This window comes from Canis lupus, chromosome 4, assembly GCF_003254725.2.
Source record: "Canis lupus dingo isolate Sandy chromosome 4, ASM325472v2, whole genome shotgun sequence".
In the NCBI taxonomy this organism is placed as follows: Eukaryota; Metazoa; Chordata; class Mammalia; order Carnivora; family Canidae; genus Canis; species Canis lupus.
The window spans coordinates 23,924,522-23,946,962 of NC_064246.1; the positions used below are offsets into that span (position 1 = coordinate 23,924,522).

Sequence of the window (22,441 nt, forward strand, 5' to 3'; positions counted from 1 at the left end):
GTAAAATTATATCATACTCTATTTCGTAGGTAGATGCTTAATACATTTTATTGAAATAAATATTATAAACCACAGGGATAAATTTTATATGCAATTAAATCCAATTTCTTAATGTGCCAATTAATTTTATGGCTTTACAGATCAGGAAACAGTTTTTCTTCTTTTTCTTTTTAGAAATGGCTATCATCAACAATTCTTAACGAACCAGTAAAATTAACAAAAAGAAGGGAAAAGAGAATGACCCAAGTCAGGAGTTGGCCAACTTTTTCTGTCAAGGGCCAAATGGTAAACGTTTTAGGCTTTCTGGCCATACAGTCTGTCACAACTATTCAAGTCTGAGGTTGTAGCACAGGAGTGGCCATAAACAAATGAGAGCATGGTTGTGGTCCAATAAAACTTCACAGAAGCAGGTGTTAGGCCTGATTTGGCCCATGAGCTTCACTTGCCAGTTCCTGACCTTAGGACTTCAGCCTTCCCAGGGCATCAGAATCAGGTGTGGAGCCTTTGCAAAACACCAATAGGGAGATACCACCCCCAGAGATGCTTTGTTTTTTAATGCTCCTCTGGTGCTTCTAATCTGCAGTCAGGGTAGAGAACCATAGTTTAGGGATTGACCATTTGTGTATCCTCAGATTTCAGGGACTTTTCCTGGCTTTCTTCAGTCGCAATTTTTACCAAGTGCTTCTCAGATCTTAACATGACACTAATACCACTTAGGAATTGGGAATATCAGCAGGAATAGTTCACTGAAGGAAAAAATGGAACCTCTAACAACATCTGATCTTCACCTCCATTGGCCAGGTAAGTCTCTGACTTTGCCCGCCTGTTCTTATCTCTTCAGCACCAGTGAGAATGATGGTTATCATTGGTGGAACTTACCGAGATGGGTTCTGTTCTCTTCTAAATGAAATGGAAGCACATTGGAGATAATGGAATTCATTCATCTCTTTTCTAAAAAGTACACTTTATTAAATATGAGATACTACTGGCAACTAAGACATGGACCAGAGGAAAGTCCTTGCCTCGCAAATGGTTGAACTCTGTAAAATTTCACTTAAGAATTACCCAGTCCAGGAATCCCAGTATTTTCGTCTTTATTTTAGTCTTTAAGAACTGAGTTGCCAGGCAATATGTCTTGGTTGGGGAATCCAGTGTTAAAATGAAGAATAGTCTTCAAATATTTCCATGGCATTTTTCCAATTCTCCTCAAAGGATGGGACTCACTTTCCAGCTGTAGAACAAGGTTTTCTTTCTCTTGCTTTGTGGCATCCAAACTTTTGGAAGCAAGGATGAGACATATCTGCCACACTACCCTCTCAGAGACTGACAGCTGTGGCGTCACTCAAAACCAGGAAGGGAGCACCTCTTTTTCACAACTCTTCTTTCTCCTCTTCTGCACAGATGCATGCTGCACGTTGGCTATTCATAAAAGGTCGGCAGCCCAAGGTCCACACAGTATTGAACACGGTATCAACCAGAGAATCACAGGCTACTTGAAAAAAAAATGAAGAGAAGTAAAAGGTTAATATACAAAACTATCCCAAGTGGTTTGAGTAATTTTAAGAAGCAATGTAATTCCAAGGATGACATACCAGGATGACATCATCCTACTTAAGGCCTTAATCCAAATACAGAATTAAAAAGAAAACCATACATGTAGAAGAAGCTTTTTCATTAGCTTCCATCCAATCTAGTAAAGCAAAATACATTTGGGGGTACTCTTCTTTTATGGGCCTCCAGGTCTAAATCATGTTTAGCAATCAGAATCTCCCATACTACTATGCTCACTCCATGGAAACTCTACCATTTGTGCAGAACATTCCCTCAGGTAACTGTATGTTTCCTACAGCTTTCTCTGTCCAGGTGTGGGATAATTAACAGTTCACTCATTGAAAAACCATGTGTGTTGGTCAGCCATTCTGTTAGATAAGGGATACAAAGACCAAAGAGATGCCAGCTCAAGTACTCGCAGTTTGGACCAAGAGGTGGACAGGATGGGCAGGTAAACAATGGTTACACCACACCATTATGGAAGTGACATCAAGGTGGTATGGGAACCCCCAGAAAGAGTCTCTATCCCTTTAGGGGCAAGGGTTATTAGGGAAGGGAAGGCATCTCAGAACATATTCCATTAGAATTTTGATAGGGATTACATTGAAACTGTAGATTGTTTTGGGTGTGCACATTTTAAGAATATTGAATCTTTTCATCCATGATCACAGAATATCTTCCCATTTTTTTGTGTCATCCTCAGTTCTTCCATCAATGTCTTATAGTTTTCAATGCACAGGTCTTTCACCTCCTTGGTTAAATTTATTCCTGGGTATTTTATTCATTCTGATGCTATCGTAAATGAAATCTTTTTCTTAATTTCTCTTTCTGATAATTCATTATTAGTGTATAGAAACAAAACTGATTTTTGTATATTAATTTTGTATCCTGCAACTTTACTGAATTTGCTTATTAGTTTTAACAGTTTTTTGGTGGAGTCTTTAGGATTTTCCATATATGATATCATGTCATTTGCAAACAGTGACAGTTTTACATTTTCCATTCCAATTTGGATATCTTTTATTTCTTCTTTTTGCCTAATTTCTCTGGCTAAAATACTTCCAATACTATGTTAAATAAAAGTGGTGAAAGTGGGCACCCTTGCCATGTTCCTGATCTTAGAGGGAAAGCTTTCAGCTTTTCTCCATTGAGTGTTTTGTTAGCTGTGGGCTTATCATGCATGGCCTTTATTATGTTGAGGTATGTTCCCTCTATACCTACTGTGTTGAGAGTTTTTACCAAAATGGATGTTGAATTTTGTTAAATGCTTTTTCTGCATCTATTGTGATGACCATATGATATGCTTCATTTTGTTAATGTGGTGTATCAGATTGTCTGATTTACTGATGCAAAACAATTTTGCATCCCTTGTGTAAATCCCACTTGATCATGATGTATTATCCTTTTAATGTATTACTGAATTAGTTTTGCTAATATTCTATCAAAGACTTCGCATCTATATTCATCAAGGATATTGACCTGTAATTTTCTTTTCTTGTGGTGCCCTTGTCTAGTTTTGGTATCGGGGTAATGCTGGCCTCATAAGGTGAGTTTGGAAATGTTCCCTCTTCTTTTATTTTTTGAAAGACTTTGAGAAGGATTGGCATTAATTCTTCTTTAAATGTTGAAGCCTGGGCAGCCCCAGGGGCTCAACGGTTTAGCGCCGCTTTCGGCCCAGCGGTGCGGTTTTTTTTTTGTTTGTTTTTTGGTTGTTTTTTGGTTTTTTTTGCTATTCATAATATTTTATTATGTTTTTTTTAAGAATTTCCTTACTTTTTAAATTTTTATTTATTTATGATAGTCAGAGAGAGAGAGAGAGAGAGAGAGAGAGAGAGAGAGAGAGAGAGAAAGGTAGAGACACAGGCAGAGGGAGAAGCAGGCTCCATGTACCGGGAGCCCGACGTGGGATTTGATCCCGGGTCTCCAGGATCGCGCCTTGGGCCAAAGGCAGGCGCTAAACCGCTGCGCCACCCAGGCATCCCATATTTTATTATCTGAGTAAAATTGTGATGATGTTATAAGTAGAAATTCTGCAAAAGAAGAAGATATTCAAAGAGTATATTCTAAAATTTAAAGTGATCATTTGTTAGGTATAAGTACGGATACTTTGGAGATAGGATCCCTCTGTTGATTTTTTTTTTTTTTTTTTTTTTACTATAAGCATGCATTAATCAGAGAATCAGAGTTAATTAGAAAAAAGGAAAAAAAATCTTGTCAATTGGCTCTTTCCTGACACAGCTCTTCTTGGATCTGTGACATCCGTTTTCTGATGTCGGGACATCTGCTGATCCTGGCGATCCAGGATCAAGTCCCGAGTCGGGCTTCCTGAATGGAGGCTGCTTCTCCCTCTGCCCTTGTCTCTGCTTCTGTGTGTGTGTGTGTGTGTGTGTGTGTGTGTGTGTCTTTCATGAATAAATAAATAAAAGCTTTAAAACAAACAAACAAATAAATAAATAATAATAATAATAAATAAATGTTGAAGCCATTTCAATGGCTTATTAATTCTTCTTTAAATGTTAAAGCCACTTTAAAAGTCCATCTTGTTCTTTCATTTGTGGGGAGATTTTTGATTGCTGATTCAACCACCTTACTATTAGTCTGTTCAGATTCAATTTTTTCATTATTCATTCTTTGTAGATTGTATGTTTCTAGGAATTTACCCATTTCGAAGTTGTCTAATTTGTTAGTATATAATTATTCATAGTAATCTCTTGTGATCCTTTGTGTTTCTGTGATATCAGTTGTAATGCCTCCTCTTCCATTTCTGACTTTTTTATTTGGGTCCTCTTTTGTTCTTAGCGAGTCTAGCTACAGTTTATCTATTTATAAAAGATATATTTATCTATCTTTTTATAAAAGACTGGTTCCTAGTTTCCTTTATATCTTTTCTATTGTTATTTTAGTCTTCATTTAATTTATTTCTGCTCTGATCTGTGTTATTCCCTTTCTTCTACTAACTTTGGACTCCATGTTTTTCTTTTTCTCATTCCTTGAGGTATAAATCTAGGTTTTTTTATTCAAGGTTTTTCTTTTATTCTTGATGTAGGCATTTATGTCTATGAATTTCCCTCTTAAAACTGCTTTTGCTGCATTTCATAAGTTTAAGTATGTTTTGTTTCCATTTTCATTTGTCTCAATATTTTTTTTATTTCTCGTTTAGTTTCTTCTTTGACACTTTGATTGTTTTGTACCATTTGTTTATTTGCTGCCTACATTGCTCTCACCACTTCTATTCAATATTGACTGGAAGTTCTAGATCGGAAAATTGGCAAGAGGAATATATAAAAGGCATTGGAAAGGAAGATGATATGTAGATGGCATTATCTTCTGTAGAGAAAAACCTAAGGAATTTACTAAAATCTATCAAAATTAACAAGTGAGTTCAGCAAGGTTGCCAGATAATAGATCAATATACAAAATCAGTTGTATTTCTGTACATTATTAATGAATAATCTGAAAGTAAAATTAATAAAATTCTATTTACAATAACAACAAAACAAATAATTTAATGCTTATGAATAAATTAAACTAAGGAGTATGAGATTTGTGCTCCAAAACTATAAGGCATTATTGAAAGAAATTAAAGAAGATCCAAGTAAATGGAAAGATTCATGTTTATTTATCAGAAAACATAATATTGTTAAAAGGGTAACATGCCTCAAATTATCTACAGATTTAACAAAAGCCCTATCAAAATTTCAACTGCCATTTCTTGCAGAAATTGACAAGCTGAACCTAAAATTCATATGGAAATACAAGGGATTCAGAATATTCAAAACAATCTTGAAAAAGAACAAGTTAAAGAACATTTCCTGATTTCAAAGTTTACTACAAAACCACAATAATAAAGACTGTGTGGTACTGGCATAGATCAATGGAACAGAATTGAAAGTCTAGAAATAAACACTGAATTTATGTTCAATTAATTTTTGATAAGAGTGCAAAAAAACAATTGAATGTGAGAAAGAATAGTCTTTCAACAATATGCAGGCACATCTGTATATCCATATACAAAAGAATGAAGTTAGACCTCTTACACCATACACAAAAGTTAACTAAAAGTGGATCATATACCTAAAAAGCTAAAACAAAATCTTAGAAAAAAATTTAGGAGCAAATCTTTGTGACCTTGAGTTTAAGCAAAGCCTTCTTACATATGACACCAAGAGTACAAGCAACAAAAGGAAAAAAGTAGATAAACTGGACCCAAAATATTAAACTTCTGCTTTGCAAGTAATTTCATCAAAAAAGTGAAAAAAAAAAACCCACAAAATGAGAGAAAATATTAGGTAGGATAGGGCTGGATCAGAAAGGGCTATGTATATCCTACTAAGGACTTTGGATTTAATCCCAAGGAAGAGGAACCAATTGAAGGATTTACACAGAGAGTAGAAATGACCAGATTCGTGTGGTACATAAATATATCTGGTCCCTATGGGGGAAAATAGATCAGATGGGACCCAGAGATTAAATTAACTTGCAGTATCCAGGCAAGTGGTATATTAAAGAGATAGGAGAAAGAAATCAATAGAACATTGCTTAGAGGAAGTAACTTGACCTAACTCTAGATTAGCAGCAGGCACTTATTTACCTTTTGTAGATACAGATAGAGTGATACTCCCTTTTACAGGGCCTAACTAATTATTTATATTTTCAAGCCTTCACACTTCAGGACTACACTCTAGACATTGATCTATGAAAACGATCCAAGATTCTTTCTACTGCTGACTTTCTCAGTGGCATGAGGCCAGCTCCTTATAAGATTAAACTTCAAACTTTGCCAACTAAAAATATATAATGCTAATACCTGGATGTAATTTTCTGGCTTCAGAACCTAAAGGATTACAGCTTTCCATAAGGTGAATCAGGGAAAGGAAATCACAGCAATCACACAATCAGCAACTGGGTAGCTAAGCAGTTGCCTAAAAATAATTATCCTCAAGTATATAGAGAGAGCTTTACACAAAAAAGATAAGTTTTAAAAAACTATTTCCCTAACTGAAAACAAAATAAGGAAAAAAGAGCTTATACCAAACCAAGTGGTCCTCTACAGAATTACTCCTAATAGGGAAAATTATTTAATAGTGGAATGAATAACCAAAGCCAGTTGGGCAACCCTTTCTCCGATCTTGAAGGATAGATTTTTATATCTCTGGGAAGACTTTGGTGTGGCACTGTCCATCAGGAGTGGTGCCAGCAGCTCCTGGGCAGGACAGCAAGAACTTTAGTGAAGGAATGCCCAGAATCTTCCTTCGCTCATCTTACATTTGTCACAGTGTTCTATAAGAAAGTTCAGCGAGCTCTGATGGTCTCTTTGTGTAACGGGGCTCTGGATACATTTCTGTATGAAAACAGGAACAAAACTCCCTGCTCACCAGACGATGCCCTTAAGATACCTACCTGCCACATTAGAGACAAAGCCCAGACTCCGCTTCAGATCAGAACAGATAGAATGGAGACACCATCGGAATTTTGCATCACAGCGATACTTATTGGCACCACAAGTGTCATAACAGACATCCAGCTGGTTGCAGCACTTGGTCATTGCTGGAATGCCGAAGTCCATCTGGAGAAAAGTGAATGAAAGAAAGAGAAGGAAGAAAATGCCACGTTTAGACCAAGGACCTTAGGCAACCTTGCCCTCCCTGTTATTAACTTACCAGTTCTCAGATTCCGATTATACATGCAGATCAATTCAGAAACACCAACTGGAGAGAATACATCAGATTGATAGTCACAGGATGTTAAGTTTCAGTCATGGTTTGGTTATTAGTTTATTAACTCTGAGTAGCCTATTTTCTTCTTTTTCTTTTAGATTTAGCAATTTTCAAATTCACAGGCCATGACAGTGATGAAAATAGAGATCATATCAGAAGGTTAGTGAAGACAGAGCTGCAGAACTTCCAAATTCAACTAAAGCCTAAGATATGAGATTTTGCTTGAGCAAAGGATCTGAAAGCTCAGAATTATGAAAAATTAAGCCTCAGTTCATCAAGAGGTCATCAGCATTTATTAGGGACCCATCTCATATAGCACTGTTTTAAAGGTTTGTGTGTCAGGGAGCACAGAGAGCTGTAGAGCACGTGATTCCTGACCATAGGGGGACAGCAGTCAAATGGCAAGAGCCAACACACACACACACACACACACACACACAGATATATGTATTAAGCATCTTAAAAACAATTGTAAATGTTGTGCATAAACTGAGTAACTAAGTTCATAGAATGCCAAATCTAGAGTTTGATAACTCTACATGGGTTTTTTTTTTTTTTTTTTTTGGAGAGGATTATTAGGAGTGAAAGTAGACTTAAGGTGTAGCAGGTAAAAAAAGGAGATATGAGCAAATCATATGTGTGCAAGTCAGTTTGTTTAGTCTTTCAGGGGAGGGGTCTTAGCAGGAATTTTTTGTTTGTTTGTTTATTGTGTTTTAAATTAGGGAGAAAGGCAAGTTGATGGATGATCCTGACTTCCAAAATAACCAGGAAGAATTGATAAAGACTCTCAAACAAGGAAGGGGCATGATAGAATGAGTGATTACAGAGAGCGATTGTTTGGTGGTATGTGAAAAATTTTGGAATGAGGGTGTATAGACAAAGGCAGAGCATCTTAGAATCTTTTGTGGTTCTTCTGATCATGCAGACTTGGACCTGAGGGGAAACTGTGGAAATCTGGTTTTATGGTATGGATGCGGATTGATGAACCAGCTATTAGAGATCCTTTCCACTTGGGTCTCCTGAAGTGTTCCCTTACTTGAACTTTTGCTCCAAGGCCACCTAAAGCAGAGTAGTGACCTTGATAGTTTAAAATGCCCTTGTGAGAAAAAGAAAAAAAAAACACATTGTTACATTAAGAGGTAATGTAACTCATTAGACAAGGCAACAGCCTGGGCTCTGCACTTCTGGGCAGATTCCTATCATTTGATTCCTGCAGTAAACCATTTTGCTTGTACCTCATCCCTACAACTAAACATATATCATCACAGCAGAGGTGCCTGAAAATTTGATGAGTATAGTCACTCTCATTCAATTCAACTCAATTGGAAACTCTTGAACTAGTTCTAAACAATACTAGTACCAATAAACAAAATGACATTACTCCCAAAGTTACTCCCAAAATAGAGTGCCTACTGTCGTTGAAAACTGACCTCTGTACTCTGGAGCCAAAATGTGTAATATGAAGACAGAGTCTGGGGTTAAAATAGGGAGCTAGTTTATTCCTTTGCCAGGCAAAGGAGGCTGCAGCAGGCTAATGCCTCCTAGACTACAAGCAAGCCCCGGGGTGAGCGGCTGAGAGGTGTTTTTTGTTTTTTGTTTGTTTGTTTGTTTTTTGTTTTTTTGGCTGAGAGGTTTTATAGGAAAATACAGGGTTGGGGGCAGTTTCAGTAGGAATCTGATTTATGCTGCCAGCATGTCCCTTATGTTTTCAAGCATGGGTGCCAGCCCTCCAAATCTCATTACTCGGTATCAACTCCAAACCAAGTTCCTAGAACAAAGATTCTACAGAAAAAACAGTGAAGGGGAGAGGGAAGTTTCCAGGATGAGAAAGAGAAAAGTTTGTTCACAAGTCAAGCCTTGCTGAAGCATTAATGTGTCCATCTTAATTTCCATCCACTTTTACATTTCCATAGAGGTTTCAGTACCACTTCCATAGCTTCTAAATTGGCATCAAGTATATGAGCTAAAAACAAGGATTTCTCTAATATAAATACATATTTGAAAAGCTTGCCTTTCTTCTGTGTCCATATGCATATTGATGAGCATAGACAAGGCGGGACATATAGCTGGGCAGGTCATGCAGTGTGCAAGAGTGATATGAAAAGGGCCACCTTCCCATGGGATATTGTAGATTTGTATATTAATTGAGAAAAATACCTAGCCAGGGTGCCTGGGTGGCGCAGTTGGTTAGGCATCTGACTCTTGGTTTCAGCTCAGGTCCTGATCTCAAGGTCATGGGATCGAGCCCTGAGTCAGGCTCTGCGCTCAGCAGAGTCTGGTTAAGATTCTCTCTTCCTCTGCCCCTCCCCCCATGCTCTCTTTCTCTCTCTCTCTGAAATAAATCTTTTTTTAGAAAAAAGAAAAATGTCTAGCCAGTGGCAGTGAAATTTCCTCTTCTAACAGTATATTGAGATAAAGTTCTGACAAATGGAAGAGGCAAGGGGACAGTTTTCCAATTTGCACAAAAATGCATTGGTGGGCAGCATTTTTGATAGAAGAATAAACATTAAGCTGCTTAGAAAACTATTACAAAGTAAATCTTTTGAATCAGCAGAAAAGTGAAGTTTAGCCTGATTAAGACACAATTCAAAAATCATGGCTTAGGGGCGCCAGGGTGGCTCTGTCTGCTAAGCCTCTGTCTTCGGCTCAGGTCACAACCCAGGGTGCTGGGATCAAGTTCCCTGTGGGAGCCTGCTTCTCCCTCTGCCCCTCCCCACACCTCGAGCTCTCTCGTGTGCTCTCTCACTCTCTCTCTCAAATAAATAAATAAAATCTTTTTTAAAAAATCACAGCTTAGGGATCCCTGGGTGGCGCAGCGGTTTGGCGCCTGCCTTTGGCCCAGGGCGCGATCCTGGAGACCCGGGATCGAATCCCACGTCGGGCTCCCGGTGCATGGAGCCTGCTTCTCCCTCTGCCTGTGTCTCTGCCTCTCTCTCTCTCTGTGACTATCATAAATAAATAAAAATTTAAAAAAAAAATTTATAAAAAAAAAAAAAAATCACAGCTTAGATATGAAATCCTTCTACCTACATTTTACATAACATCTCTTTTCTGAAGTTAAAAAAAGATAAAGAGGCCTCCAAGAGGTCTTAAAATAAATCAGTTTATTACTTGTTTTCATGGGAGGCCAGGGGTTTGAGAAACAGCCAGCAGTTTAGCCAGTGGCCGAATGGGGGCAGGGGTGGGGCTGGGGGCTGGATGCTTGTATGTGAGTGGGTGTGTGCAGATTACTATGACCTTGATACTCTAAACATACTTGGTTTGGTGCTACCAGCCTGAAATCAACCACTTGCAAAAGTATCTATGGTCAGTGCCAATGGCTCCAGCACATCACAGGAAAAGTCTCACTAAATTTAAGAAGTCAAACTTGTTAGATTTCAGATGAAGTGATGTTTGATCCGCTAAGATTTGGCTGATGCTAGCAGAGGTGATTTTGAAGTTCACTACACAAGGTCTTATCTGAGGACAGCTGTCTCTGATGAAAGGAAATCAGGTGATTTCTCTGAAAATTATCTCCCTTACTCTGCATCCAGTTTAAAGTAATTATACTGCTCAACTATATTCCCTAAGTTATCACTCTGATCACTGATAACTCTTGGACTTGCCTCAGTTAAAACAATCAACTAAGAAAATAATGATGGTGGTACATACACTTTCTGGTATCTTAAGACCCAGGAAATAGGAGCTGCAGCCGTTGGGCTCCTGAGGCTTGTAGCCGGGTCTGGGCATTGGTGCCTTTCCTAGCAGGAGAAAGAAAGGAAAGAAGCAGGAAGAAATATTTAGAAATTAAGCATTTGGGAACATTCATCAGATAAAAATTATCTAAAAGCATATGCAACTTTTCTTTTAAAAGTTATCATTCCTCAAAAAAATAAAAAATAAAAAATAAAAGTTATCATTCCTCACCAGATATTCACATCCCAGTTAGGTGGTAATGATGGTAATGATAATGATAATGTCATAAAAGGGTAATGACCTTCAGATTAGTTTGGCATTTTTCTCCTATTCTCAAAGACTTTCATGAATATTCATTTACTAATAATTCTAATGTTTCTTTTGTTTCTGTTAGCTTTTTTCTTTTCTAATTTTTATTTTATTTAAAATCAGTTTGTTAACATATAGTGTATTATTGGTTTCAGAGGTGAAGTTTAGTGATTCATCAGTTGGATCTAACACCCAGTGCTCATTACATCACATGACCTCTTTAATGGCCATTACTTAGTTACCCCCTCCTCCCCTTCCAGTGACCCTCAGTTTGTTTCCTGTAGTTAAGGGTCTCTTATGGTCTGTCTCCTCTTTGATTTTGTCTTATTTTATTTTTCCCTCCCTTTCCCTATGATCCGCTGTTTCATTTCTTAAATGCCGCATATGAGTGAAATCAAATGATATTTGTGTTTTTTTGACTTATTTCACCTAGCATAATACCCTTTAGTTCTATCCACATCATTGCAAATGGTAAGATTTCATTTTTTTTGATGGCCAAGTAATATTCCGTTGTATATAAGTACCACTTCTTCTTTACCATTTATCTGTCAATGGACATCTAGGCTCTTTCCATAGTTTAGCGATTGTGGACATTGCTGCTATAAACATTGGATTGGGGTGCAGGTGCCCCTTCAAATCACTATGTTTGTATCCTTTGGATAAATATACAGTTGTCCAATTGCTGATCATATAGTAGCTCTATTTTAACTTTTTTGAGGAAACTCCATATTGTTTTTCAGAGTGGCTGTACCAATTTGCATTCCCACCAATGGTATAAGAGAATTCCCTCTTTCTCTGCATCCCCACCAACATCTGTTATTTCCTGACCTGTTAATTTTAGCCATTCTGACTGGTGTGAGGTGGTATCTCATTATGGTTTTCATTTGTATTTCCAGGATGACAAGTAATGTGGAGCAATTTTTCATGTGTCTGTTGGCCATTTGCATGTATTCTTTGGAGAAATGTCTCTATTTCTTCTGCCCATTTCTTGACTAGTTTATTTGTTTTGGGGGTGTTGAGTTTGATAAGTTCTTTGTAGGTTTTGGATATTAGCCCTTTATCTAATAAGACATTTGCAAATATATCGCTTGCTTCTCAGTTTTGTTGACTGTTTCTTTGATGTGCAAAAGCTTTTTATCCTGATGAAGTCCCAATCATTCATTTTTGCCTTTGTTTGCCTTGCCTTTGAAGATGTGTCTAGCAAGAAGTTGCTGTGGACAGCCTAGGTCAAGGAGGTTGCTGCCTGTGTTCTCCTCTAGGATTTTGGTGGATTCCTATCTTACATTTAGGTCTTTCATCCATTTTATCTTTGTGTAAGGTTTAAGAAAATGATCCAGTTTTGTTATTCTACATGTGTCTTTCCAAGCACCACTTGTTGAAGAAACTTTTTTCCGTTGGATATTTTTTCTGGCTTTGTTGAGGATTAGCTCACCATAGAATTGAGGGTCCATTTCTGGGTTCTCTATTCTGTTCCATTGATCTATATGTCTGTTTTTGTGCCAGAACCATATTGTCTTGATGATTACAGCTTTGTAATATAGCCTGAAGTCCGGAATTGTAAAATTGTAAATATTTATGCTCCTAACTTAGGAGCAACCAATTATATAAACCAATTAACGACAAAATGAAAGAAACTCATTGACAATAATACAATAATAGTAGGGAGAGCATGAGCAGGGAGCGGGGTTGGAGGGCAGAGAGGGAGGGAGAAGCAGACTCTCCACTGAGCGGGAGCCCAATGCGGGGCTCAGTCCCAAGGCCCTGAAATCATGATCAGAGCCAAAGGCAGACGCTTAACCACCCAGGTACCCCTCTTCATTATTCTTAAAAATTGTTTTGACTATTTTGGGCCTATTGTCTTGCAACTGAATTTTAGAATCAACTTAGTAAAGTCTATCAGAGGTAGTGCAGGATTTTGATTGAAAATACATAGATTAATCTGGAAACAACTGACTTTCTTAGAATATACTGTCTTCATAAACAAGGGCATAATACAGTTTTCTATCTACTTGTGTCTTCCTTTATGTCCCTCAGTAGAGTATTATAATTTTACCATGTATTTATTCTATCTCCTACATACTGTATTATTCAGATGCTTAAACAAGATAGAATATATTATAATCTAGAATTGTGGATATAGGCTTATATTGTAAATCTACACTTTTCTGCTTCTAGCTTTCTGATCTACCAGCCCTAGAATGGAACTCTGGCTGTCATGGTTCAAGATGGAACTTCAGCCAACACAACCATATTACAAGCAGGAGGATAAAAGAAGGAGGCAGAATGGTCACAGCCCCTCTCTTTAATAAACACACTCCAAAAGGATACACACATCGAACTTCCCTTTGGCCAGACCTTAATCAAACAGCAATACCTAGTTGCAAAAGTGGGTACCCATGAGCTTAAAATTGGGCAGGAGGGACTTATTACTATAGAGAAGGAGGAAGATATTAGGCTACAAGGATCAGTCTCTGCCACAATCTGTTTGGCATTTGTTTCTGTGGTACAGTGTTTATATGAGATTGTGTTCAAGATGTCCCCAGTGATCCCAGTCTCTTGGTGTTCACACCCTTGTGTGTTGTCCCGTTGGTCTCTGTGAGCTAGAGAATATGGCTGAAGTGGAGATATGTTGCTTCCAAGATGAAGTGATCTATCAGCCCTAGACAATCACTAATCGACTTTCTGTCTCTATAAATTTGCCAATTCTGGACATTCACGTAAATGAAATCAATATGTGGCCTTTTGTGTCTGGCTTCTTTCACTTAGCATAGTATTTTCAAGGTCCATCCATGTTGTAGCATGGGTCAGTATTTCATTTCTTTTTATTGTCAATAAATATGATGAACATTTGGATTTTTCCCACTTTTTGGCTATTATGAAAAATGCTACTACAAACATTATTTTGTGTGGACAATATGTTTTCATTTCCCCATGAGAATAAAACTTCTGAGTCATATGCTAGCTCTGTTTAACATTTTGAGGAGCTACTAGACTATTTTCCAAAGTGGTGGCACGATTTTACATTCCCCACAGCAATATAGAAGCGTTCTAATTTCTCCACATCTTCTCCTCCACTTGCTTTTTTTCCCTCCACTTGACAATTAAAAACTGTCTTTTTAATTACAGCCATCCTAGTGAGTGTAAAGTGGTATCGCATGGTCATTTTGATTTGCATTTCCCTAATAACTAATTACATTGGTCATCATTTCCTGTGCTTATTAGCCACTCATGTCTTCCTTCCAAATACTTTTTCCCATTCTTTGGCTTGTCTTTTCACTTTTTTTTTTTTTTAAGATTTTTATTTACTTATTTGAGAGAGAGAGAATATGAGCAAGGGGGAGGAGGAGAAAGAGAGGAAGAAGCAGACTACCTACTGAGCAGGGAGCCTAATACAGGGCTCCATCCTAGGATCCTGGGATCATGACCTGAGCCAAAGGTGGATGCTTAACTGACTGAGCCACCCCCTGGCACCCCTCTTTGTATGGGTATTAAAACCCATCCCTCAGCCCCTAGAATCTACATATGTTCCTGACAAAAAAAAACTCCAAGTCAGCTCCTGCTCACCACTTTGGGACTGCTTTTCCTCTTCAGTTAGAACTTATAGGTTTTACTTTATTCCATTCTAGCTTGAGGGTGTATTTTTTTAATGTTTTATTTTCGCCCAACATTTTATATTTGTAATGGAGAGGAACTGTGTTTATTGATGGAGCCTGCCAACCCACCAGTAATCCCTACACTACTTTTCCAAGGTCTTGAGAAATGTAACCTACCACTGATACCTATTCTGTATGTGTATCCGTGTGTATGTGTCTGTGTGTGTGTGTGTGTGTGTGTGTGTGAGAGAGAGAGAGAGAATTACCAGGAGTTGGGGAATGGGTAAAATGAGTTAAATAGTGTTAGTCATCAAATTACACATATGAAAATAATCACACTGTGCCACAGATTAAATGTGAATTGTCCCCTGTAGGTAAGATGATTGTGGTGATTTTATTTTTTCTTTGGATTGTTCTTTTACAAATGTCCTACACATACTAGCTTTATAGAAATTAGGGAGGAAATTTTTCACGAAGAAACAAATGTGTAAATTTTATGATAAAACTTCTCTAATAATTTTGTTGATAAAGAGCTTCTGCAGCAGATGCAGTGCCATTTCCTGGGTTACCCTCTGCCTTTTTCATTCTTGATGACTCATAGAAGATAAAATTCTCTATCCCAGATTGAAAGGTAATGGAACACCAACTACAGACACTTCCTACCTGTCCTGCTATTGATAGTTATTTTGTGTGTGTGTGTTTAATAGTTCATGATAGCTGCTCGTGAATTTAATAGTTCATGAATTCCATTTAGAAATGAAGCTTGTAAGAAAAGTTCATTTTTAAAAAAATATTTTTATTTATCTATCTGACACAGAGAGAGAGAGCACAAGCAAGAAGAGGAGGAGAGGGAGATGGAGAGGAAGAAGCAGGCTCTCCACTGACCACAATGCAAGGCTTAATCCCAGGACCTTGGGATCATGACCCAAACAGAAGGTAGACACTTAACCTATTGAGCAACTTAGGTGCCCGTGAAAGAAATGTTCTAATAAAAAAGGTGATGGTTTGAGTCTGGGCAGCAATAATTTACTATATCCTCAACTTATAGTTTGAGTAGTTTTAGGTTGTATTGAGTCTTTATAGTGTGATGTTTTGAGTCTAGGCATTGATAATATACTATGTCCACAGATTAATTTTATTGTCTGGTTTTGGCTATTTATTGATCCTCTAGCTCAGGGGTTGGTAAACAATGACCCAAGACCAGCCCATTGCCTGTTTTTGTATAGCCTGTCAGCTAAAAATGTTCTTATATTCTTAAATGGTTGGGAGAAAAAAAGTAGTCAAAACAAGGATAATATTTTGTGACCTGTGAAAATTTATATGAGGTTCAGATTTTAGTGTCCATGAAAATTTTAATTGGAACCCAGCAACAGTCATTTATTACATATTAGCTATGGCTGCTTTCACAGACAAAACGAGCAGAAGGTGGTTGTTATAATTGTGATGTGAGGATGGCTTTCTAAGCAAGATACAAAATTGAGAATTTGTAAAGAAAAAGACTGACAGACTTGATCTTATGAAAATGAAAAACTTCTGAACAAAATGAAACACCATAAAACATGTCAGACACTTAAAAGACAAATGAGGGGGTGCCTGGGAGGCTCAGTTGGTTAAGTGTCTGCCCTTGGCTCCAGTCATGATCCTAGAGTCCTGGGATCGAGCCCTGCATTGGGGCTTCCTGTTCAGCAGGGAGTCTGCTTCTCCCTCTCCCTCTGCCACTCCCCCTGCTTGTGTGCTTTCTGTCTCTCTCTGTCAGATAAATAAATAAAATCTTTTAAAAAATAAATAAAAGGCAAATGAGATAGATTTAGGAGGCGAGTTAGTTAGAAAACCCAAGTTCGGCCACAGGCATGCACACTGCCTCCTGGACCCAGCCTTTCTTCTCTCTCAGTTTTGTCACTGAAAAGAACAGTAAAAACTACTTGGCTTTATTACTCAGGTCAAGGGTTATGTCTTCCCGGGAGGGTGTGTCCCTTCTCCCCACCCAGCTGGCTCCTGCAGAAGCTGTGCTCCACTGGAAGTCCACTAAAGAATCAAAGTACTTTATTTAAAATGTATATCCTTCCAGGGGTGCTTGGGTGGCTCAGTTGGTTAAGCATCGACTCTTGATTTTGGCTCAGGTCATGATCTCAGGGTCATAGGATGAGCCCCAAACTGGGCTCAGGCTCAGCAGGGAGTCTGCTTGAGATTGTCTCTCCCTCTCCCTCTGCTCCTCCCCAGCTCATGCATGCTCTCATGCTCTCTCTCAAATAAGTAAATCTTAAAAAAAAAAAATACATGTATATCCTTCCAGAAACACTCAAATGTGACATGAGGAACACATCAAGGGAACAAAGCAGAACTCTGACAATTTTACTGAAGCAATAAACTCTATTTCAGTTGCTAAAACAGATTAAGTTACTGCAGGAGGGAGGATGACCAAGTTGTCCTGGTTTGCCTGGGACTGCCCCCGTGTTAGTACTAAAAGTCCATATCCCAGGAATCCCTACCCCACCCTGCCTCTTCCCTCCGTCCCCAGCAGACCAGGACAGCTGGTCACCCTAGCAAAAGAACAATCTTTGCCTCTAAACCAGTGGCTAGGGCAGCCCCGGTGGCGCAGCAGGTTTAGCACCGCCTGCAGCCCGGGGTGTGATCCTGGAGACCCAGGATTGAGTCCCACGTCAGGCTCGCTGCATGGAGCCTGCTTCTCCCTCTGCCTATATCTCTGCCTCTCTCTCTCTCTCTCTCTCTCTCTCTCTCTCTCTGTGTCTCTATGAATAAATAAATAAAATCTTTTAAAAAAATAAAATAAAAAATAAACCAGTGGCTATTTCTTTTTTTCAGGCTATGGATCCCCTAAGAATCTGATGAAGACTGTGAATCCTTTCCCTGGAAAAATATATAAACTCACAGGTTTATAACACTTCGCTCTAGATTTTATAGAGACAAAAAGACCTCTTGAAAAAAGATGACTGGGCAGCCCGGGTGGCTCAGCAGTTTTTTTGTTTTTTTTTTTTTAATTTTTATTTATTTATGATAGTCACAGAGAGAGAGAGAGAGAGAGAGAGAGAGAGAGGCAGAGACATAGGCAGAGGGAGAAGCAGGCTCCCTGCGATCCCAGGAATCTGGGATCATGACCTGAGCCAAAGGCAGACGCTTAAACACTGAGCCACTCAGGTATCCCTGTGTTTTTTAATTTTATGTTGAAAGAGAACTGGAAGGATCTGAAGGCATAGTTAACCTGTTCACCAGACCATCTTTCTCATAATGTTTATAAAATCTGCTTGGTATCTCCCATACCTAAAGTAGGTGTTATTAACATATTTATAAACATGAGGCAACAGAGGTTGAGAGAGTTAGGTAACTTGCCCAAGGTCACCAGCAATGGAATTCACTCACCCCCACCCCCAGTTCAAACCCATGATTTTTCCGTTACTAGTTATTTCTCAAAGTCTGGTTCCAGAACCACCTGAACAGTTCCAGAGCCCTACCGCAGACCTACTGAATCAGAATCTCTGGGGGTGGGAGAGGGACTCTTGTTCACAGTAGTGCAGGCCCCTTGTAGCAATTATGCTACATCTCCCATTGCTACCTGCTGAATCTCATTATATTTATAGCCTGTTCCTTGACGAGTACAGATTTTGTGTTGACATGAAAACAAAGCTGCTATAGATCTAAGAAGTGAGGAAACCAATGTCACAGTGTTGTAGGGTACCAGGACACAAACGCACTTTCCCCTTTCTGAACAACCTATGGACTGAAGTTCTCCAAGAATGACCTTTCAAAATACTGCTCCATACCTTGACTACACTTGCTAATCACCTGGGAGACCTTAAAAATACTGATGTCTCCAACTCACGGAGATTCTGATTAAATTGGTTTGGGCAGCAGGACCTTTTGAAGCTCCCCAGGTGCTTATAATTGCAGGGCCAAGATAGGACTATGGTTTTAAATACTGAAGTAGAAATCAAATAGAATCTTTTTTAAAAGATTTTACTTATTCATGAGAGACAAAGACACAGGCAGAGGGAGAAGCAGGCTCCATGCAGGGAGCCCGATGTGGGACTCGATCCTGGGTCTCCAGGATCATGCCTTGGGCCAAAGGCAGGCGCTAAACCGCTGAGCCACCCAGGGATCCCTAGAAATTTTTTTCTTGTAGACTAATTGTTGCTAAGTTATTTCCTCTGACAAAAGATCACAGTCTTTAAAGCAGTTTGCTTTTTTTTTTTTTTCTTTAGACGTGTGGACTCAGGATCAGCAGCGTCAGAATCACCTGGAAACTGGCAAAGGCACATCCTCTGGCCCCACCCCTGACCTACCGCCCTACCCAATCAGAAACACGGGGGAGTAACAATCTTTTTAAACGAGCACACCAGGGGATTCAAAGCACAGGGGAGTTTGAGAACCACTGCTCTAGAGAGGCATTACACACAAGAAGTGTATCACAAAGCAAACTGAGAAAGGACAGAGACCCAGTTAATTATTAGGTATTATCTCTTCCAAAGATAGCTTGATTCATGATCAACTGAGAAGATATTTTGTGCTGTTTGGCCACAGCCTCTAGGTTTTCGAACTCCACCGGGTTCCAAAGGTAATAAGGCTTAACCCTGTATTTCCTACGTGTTTTTCAGGTCCCTCCTTGAACAGGCTCTGTTTTCAGAGCGAGTGGAGTTATTTGCCTTCCTGCAATGTCTCTATTGACTATCCCCCACCCCCCACCAGTGACTGCTGACCCTGCCGGGGTCCAGGCTTGCAACCAAAATTTGCTGAAATCTTTTAATGCTCTTTTGCTAGAGAAGGAAGAAGGTTTGATTCTTGTTTCCCCCTAAAATTCCTGTGGTTATGTATTTGCTAAACCACAGTCTCTTATTATCTCTAGGAAGGAAAATAGCACCTGTATTTATTCAACCGGGAAGCCAGTTAACCCCCTCCCTGCACCATTGCTGAGAGCTGGGTGAGCACAGTCCAGGGACAAGGCACCTCTGCATTTGTCCGGCCCACTTGGGACAGAGGTAGAGTTAGGGGCCCAGGGGGTCCTAGCACAGACCACTTTTTACCCTCTGGAATCTTCACAGAGAAGATGCAGCTACCCTGTTCACCATAACTGTACCGGGTTAAAATCCGTGTCCTATGAGACTCTGGGGTTCTGCTGCGAGGATGACCCATTGTCTCTGAGTCACTTGTGGTTTGTAAGGAAGTGATGTGCCCAGCTCGAAGGTAAAAAGGAGTGAGACTGATGAGCCCAGCAATTAAGGAGCTTTTTCAAGACTCTCTCCAAGCTGAGTTTCATCTGCTGAGTGTTTGGAGAAAACATTTCTCAAATGTTTTTCCTGCTAGGCTAGACTGACTCACCATTTTCGTCCAGTCCTGTGATGAAATATTTGATAAACTAAACCATAAAACTAATGCTGTGTGAAACTGTGTATGCTTTAGAAAATAATCTCTCCTCTGCATTTGAAGCTCCCCCTGCCTCCTGGCTGCAAGGGCCCAGGGCCCTGCTTTCTGCTGTGCTCACGTGACTCCCAACACAGAGAAGGGAGACCTGGTGCCAGGGACTCCTTCTGGCAGCCAGAGTGCTCCCTGGTGCCGTCTCTACAACTCAGGCAAGGTGGTGCCTCCACCCATTCACAGTTGTACATGGGGCACCAGGCCTGAGGGGCAGCACGAGGCCTGCTCAGGGCCGCATCCATGCGGGCAGAGTTGGCTGGCTGCAAGGCCCCCTGCCCCCTGACGGCCTGCCATCGCTGATCCAGGCCGAAGCAGCACGGCCTGCTCTCCTGGGAGCCCCTGAGGGACTGGCCGAGCTGGCAGGAGGGTGTGAACTGTGTGAGGGGGAAGGAGAATCCATCTCCAAGCTTAGCACGGGGGAGACTGAGGAAACTGCTTCCCCTGCTGGCAGAGGTTGCTCCAAATGTTCATCTCCAGTTTTCACCCCTAGGAACCCCTCACAAAGACCCCTCATCTTCTCCTCCCCCCTCCCCCCCACCCCTGCTCCCAGTCCCTAAGTACTGGCCTCCCCACAAATTCATTAAAATGGCCTCAGGGAACCAGTCTCCCAGGAGTACGTTTGTCAGAAAAGCTACAGGAAGCTCAGTGAAATTTGTATTTCAGATAAACAACCAGTACTTTATAGGGTGAGTATGTCCCAAACATTTCAGATGTATTAACAAATGATTGGTTGTTTATTTGAAACTCACATTTCCCTGGGAGCCCTCTGTTTTTATTTGCTGAATCTGGCAAGCCAACCTAGGAAGTGGATGACAGGGATGACCCTGCTCCAGCTGTTCACAGGTCCACCTGGGAAGGGAAGGGAAGCAGGGCACGCACTCACCATAACGGCATCTGTACTGGCAGATTCCATTTTTCCCTCCGAGAAGCTCCAGAAAGGAATCGAAGTAGCTGTTGACAGATTCAAAGCTGCCCCTGATGTGCCGAAGGCCCCAGTCTGAATAGGACTCCTCGGCATCGGGGCTGGTGTCACTCTGAGCCAGGCCACCCCCCAGGCTGAGCCACAAAATCAGGAAGCCCATGGCCAGCTTCATCCTGAAGCCAGGTAGGTACTGGGGTCTTCCTCAAACCCTGGCCAGTGTCCCAGGAAGTCCAGGTCCGAAGCCTGCTGGCCAGATGTCAAGCAGGACTGGAAAGGGGATTATCTGGAACACTCAATCTGTGTATTCCCCAGAGGTGGACTTTAAACATAGCTATGGAGGTTGGGATGAGATCAGGGCAATTAGAAAGGGCAAAGGTTAGGCAGTGGGAGGGCCTGTCTAAGGGATGGCCAGTGAGAGAGAACACTTCAGAGTGGATTCCACAGGCCTGGAGGACAGAGATTAAGATGTTGGCCAACTTGTAGGGGGCTTGAGCCGTGGAGCAGTTGGAATTCTCCCCCCAACCAGCTTGTTAATCTACTGACCTGTTACAAGTTTGGTTCTTCAGGGCCAGCCTCTTGACACAAGAGCTTGTCCGCAGGTCCCAGTGCCCCCCTAAAGCCAGGGCATGGTCTCCAGGGAGATGTGGCGGGATGTCTTGAGGGCTCAGGAAACCCACAAAAGCAGGGAGTCAACAGTGTCGCCTGTACCAATGGTCAGAATATTGTGAGTTTGCACAAAGTGGGCTTCCAGACTTGGGACCCCAGCTTCTACCTTTATCCCTTCTTCATGGCTCTCAAACTCGGCCTCTAATCCGGCAGAGCTACTAAGCGCGGCCACGCCAGTGCTGGGACAGTTTGGCCTCCTTGTTAGAGTGGTGTTGCTTGCCCTCAGCAGTGTCTGAGGTCTACAGATTGCCCAGGGATGGTGCTGGGGGGGGTGGGGGGCGGCCTCCGCTTTCCTCGTCTTGTTTTTACTCAGAGCTGCTTAGAAGTTAGAGGGCTTGTCAGGAACAGTATTTGAAATTGTAGGCTTTAAGACCGTTGACTGGAGTCCAGTGTTTCGGCATCACTCTCATACTTTGCTTTTAGTCACATGAGGAAATGAATTCCATCCATGAGATCACTCGTCTATATAAATGATTCCTATATGAACAGGAGGAGTCATTTAGGCTATCTCTCAAAAGTCTGGAAAGCTCTATAGGAAATCATGAATTACACTTCTTCATTTTAGATAAGAAATGTATTTG

At 40.4% G+C, this 22,441-nt stretch overlaps 1 protein-coding gene across 2 annotated transcripts; it reads right to left on the reverse strand.

The window, feature by feature from the left end:
* Positions 1–30: 30 nt before the first annotated feature.
* On the reverse strand, positions 31–21,539 carry PLA2G12B (phospholipase A2 group XIIB). 2 transcript variants are annotated; one of them, XM_025434777.3, is made up of 4 exons: positions 21,156–21,539; positions 10,920–11,008; positions 6,952–7,117; positions 31–1,489 (listed from the first exon to the last, which is right to left on the reverse strand). In XM_025434777.3, the coding sequence occupies exons 1-4, from the start codon at positions 21,364–21,366 to the stop codon at positions 1,371–1,373; spliced, it is 585 nt and encodes a 194-aa protein (XP_025290562.1). In that variant the 5' UTR covers positions 21,367–21,539; the 3' UTR covers positions 31–1,370. The 2 variants fall into 2 exon arrangements, with proteins under 2 accessions (XP_025290562.1, XP_025290561.1); XM_025434776.3 differs by having other exon boundaries at positions 31–1,492.
* Between the last annotated feature and the right edge of the window lie 902 nt (positions 21,540–22,441).

Excerpts from the sequence above, each read along its gene's own strand:
- PLA2G12B (XM_025434776.3), bottom strand. The coding sequence starts at position 21,366 with ATGAAGCTGGCCATGGGCTTCCTGATTTTGTGGCTCAGCCTGGGGGGT. Across the intron at positions 7,118-10,919 it reads GTCTTAAGATACCAGAAAGT|ATGGACTTCGGCATTCCAGC; the intron begins GTATGTACCACC and ends ACTTTTCTCCAG. Across the intron at positions 1,493-6,951 it reads CTTTGTCTCTAATGTGGCAG|TAGCCTGTGATTCTCTGGTT; the intron begins GTAGGTATCTTA and ends TTTTTTTTCAAG.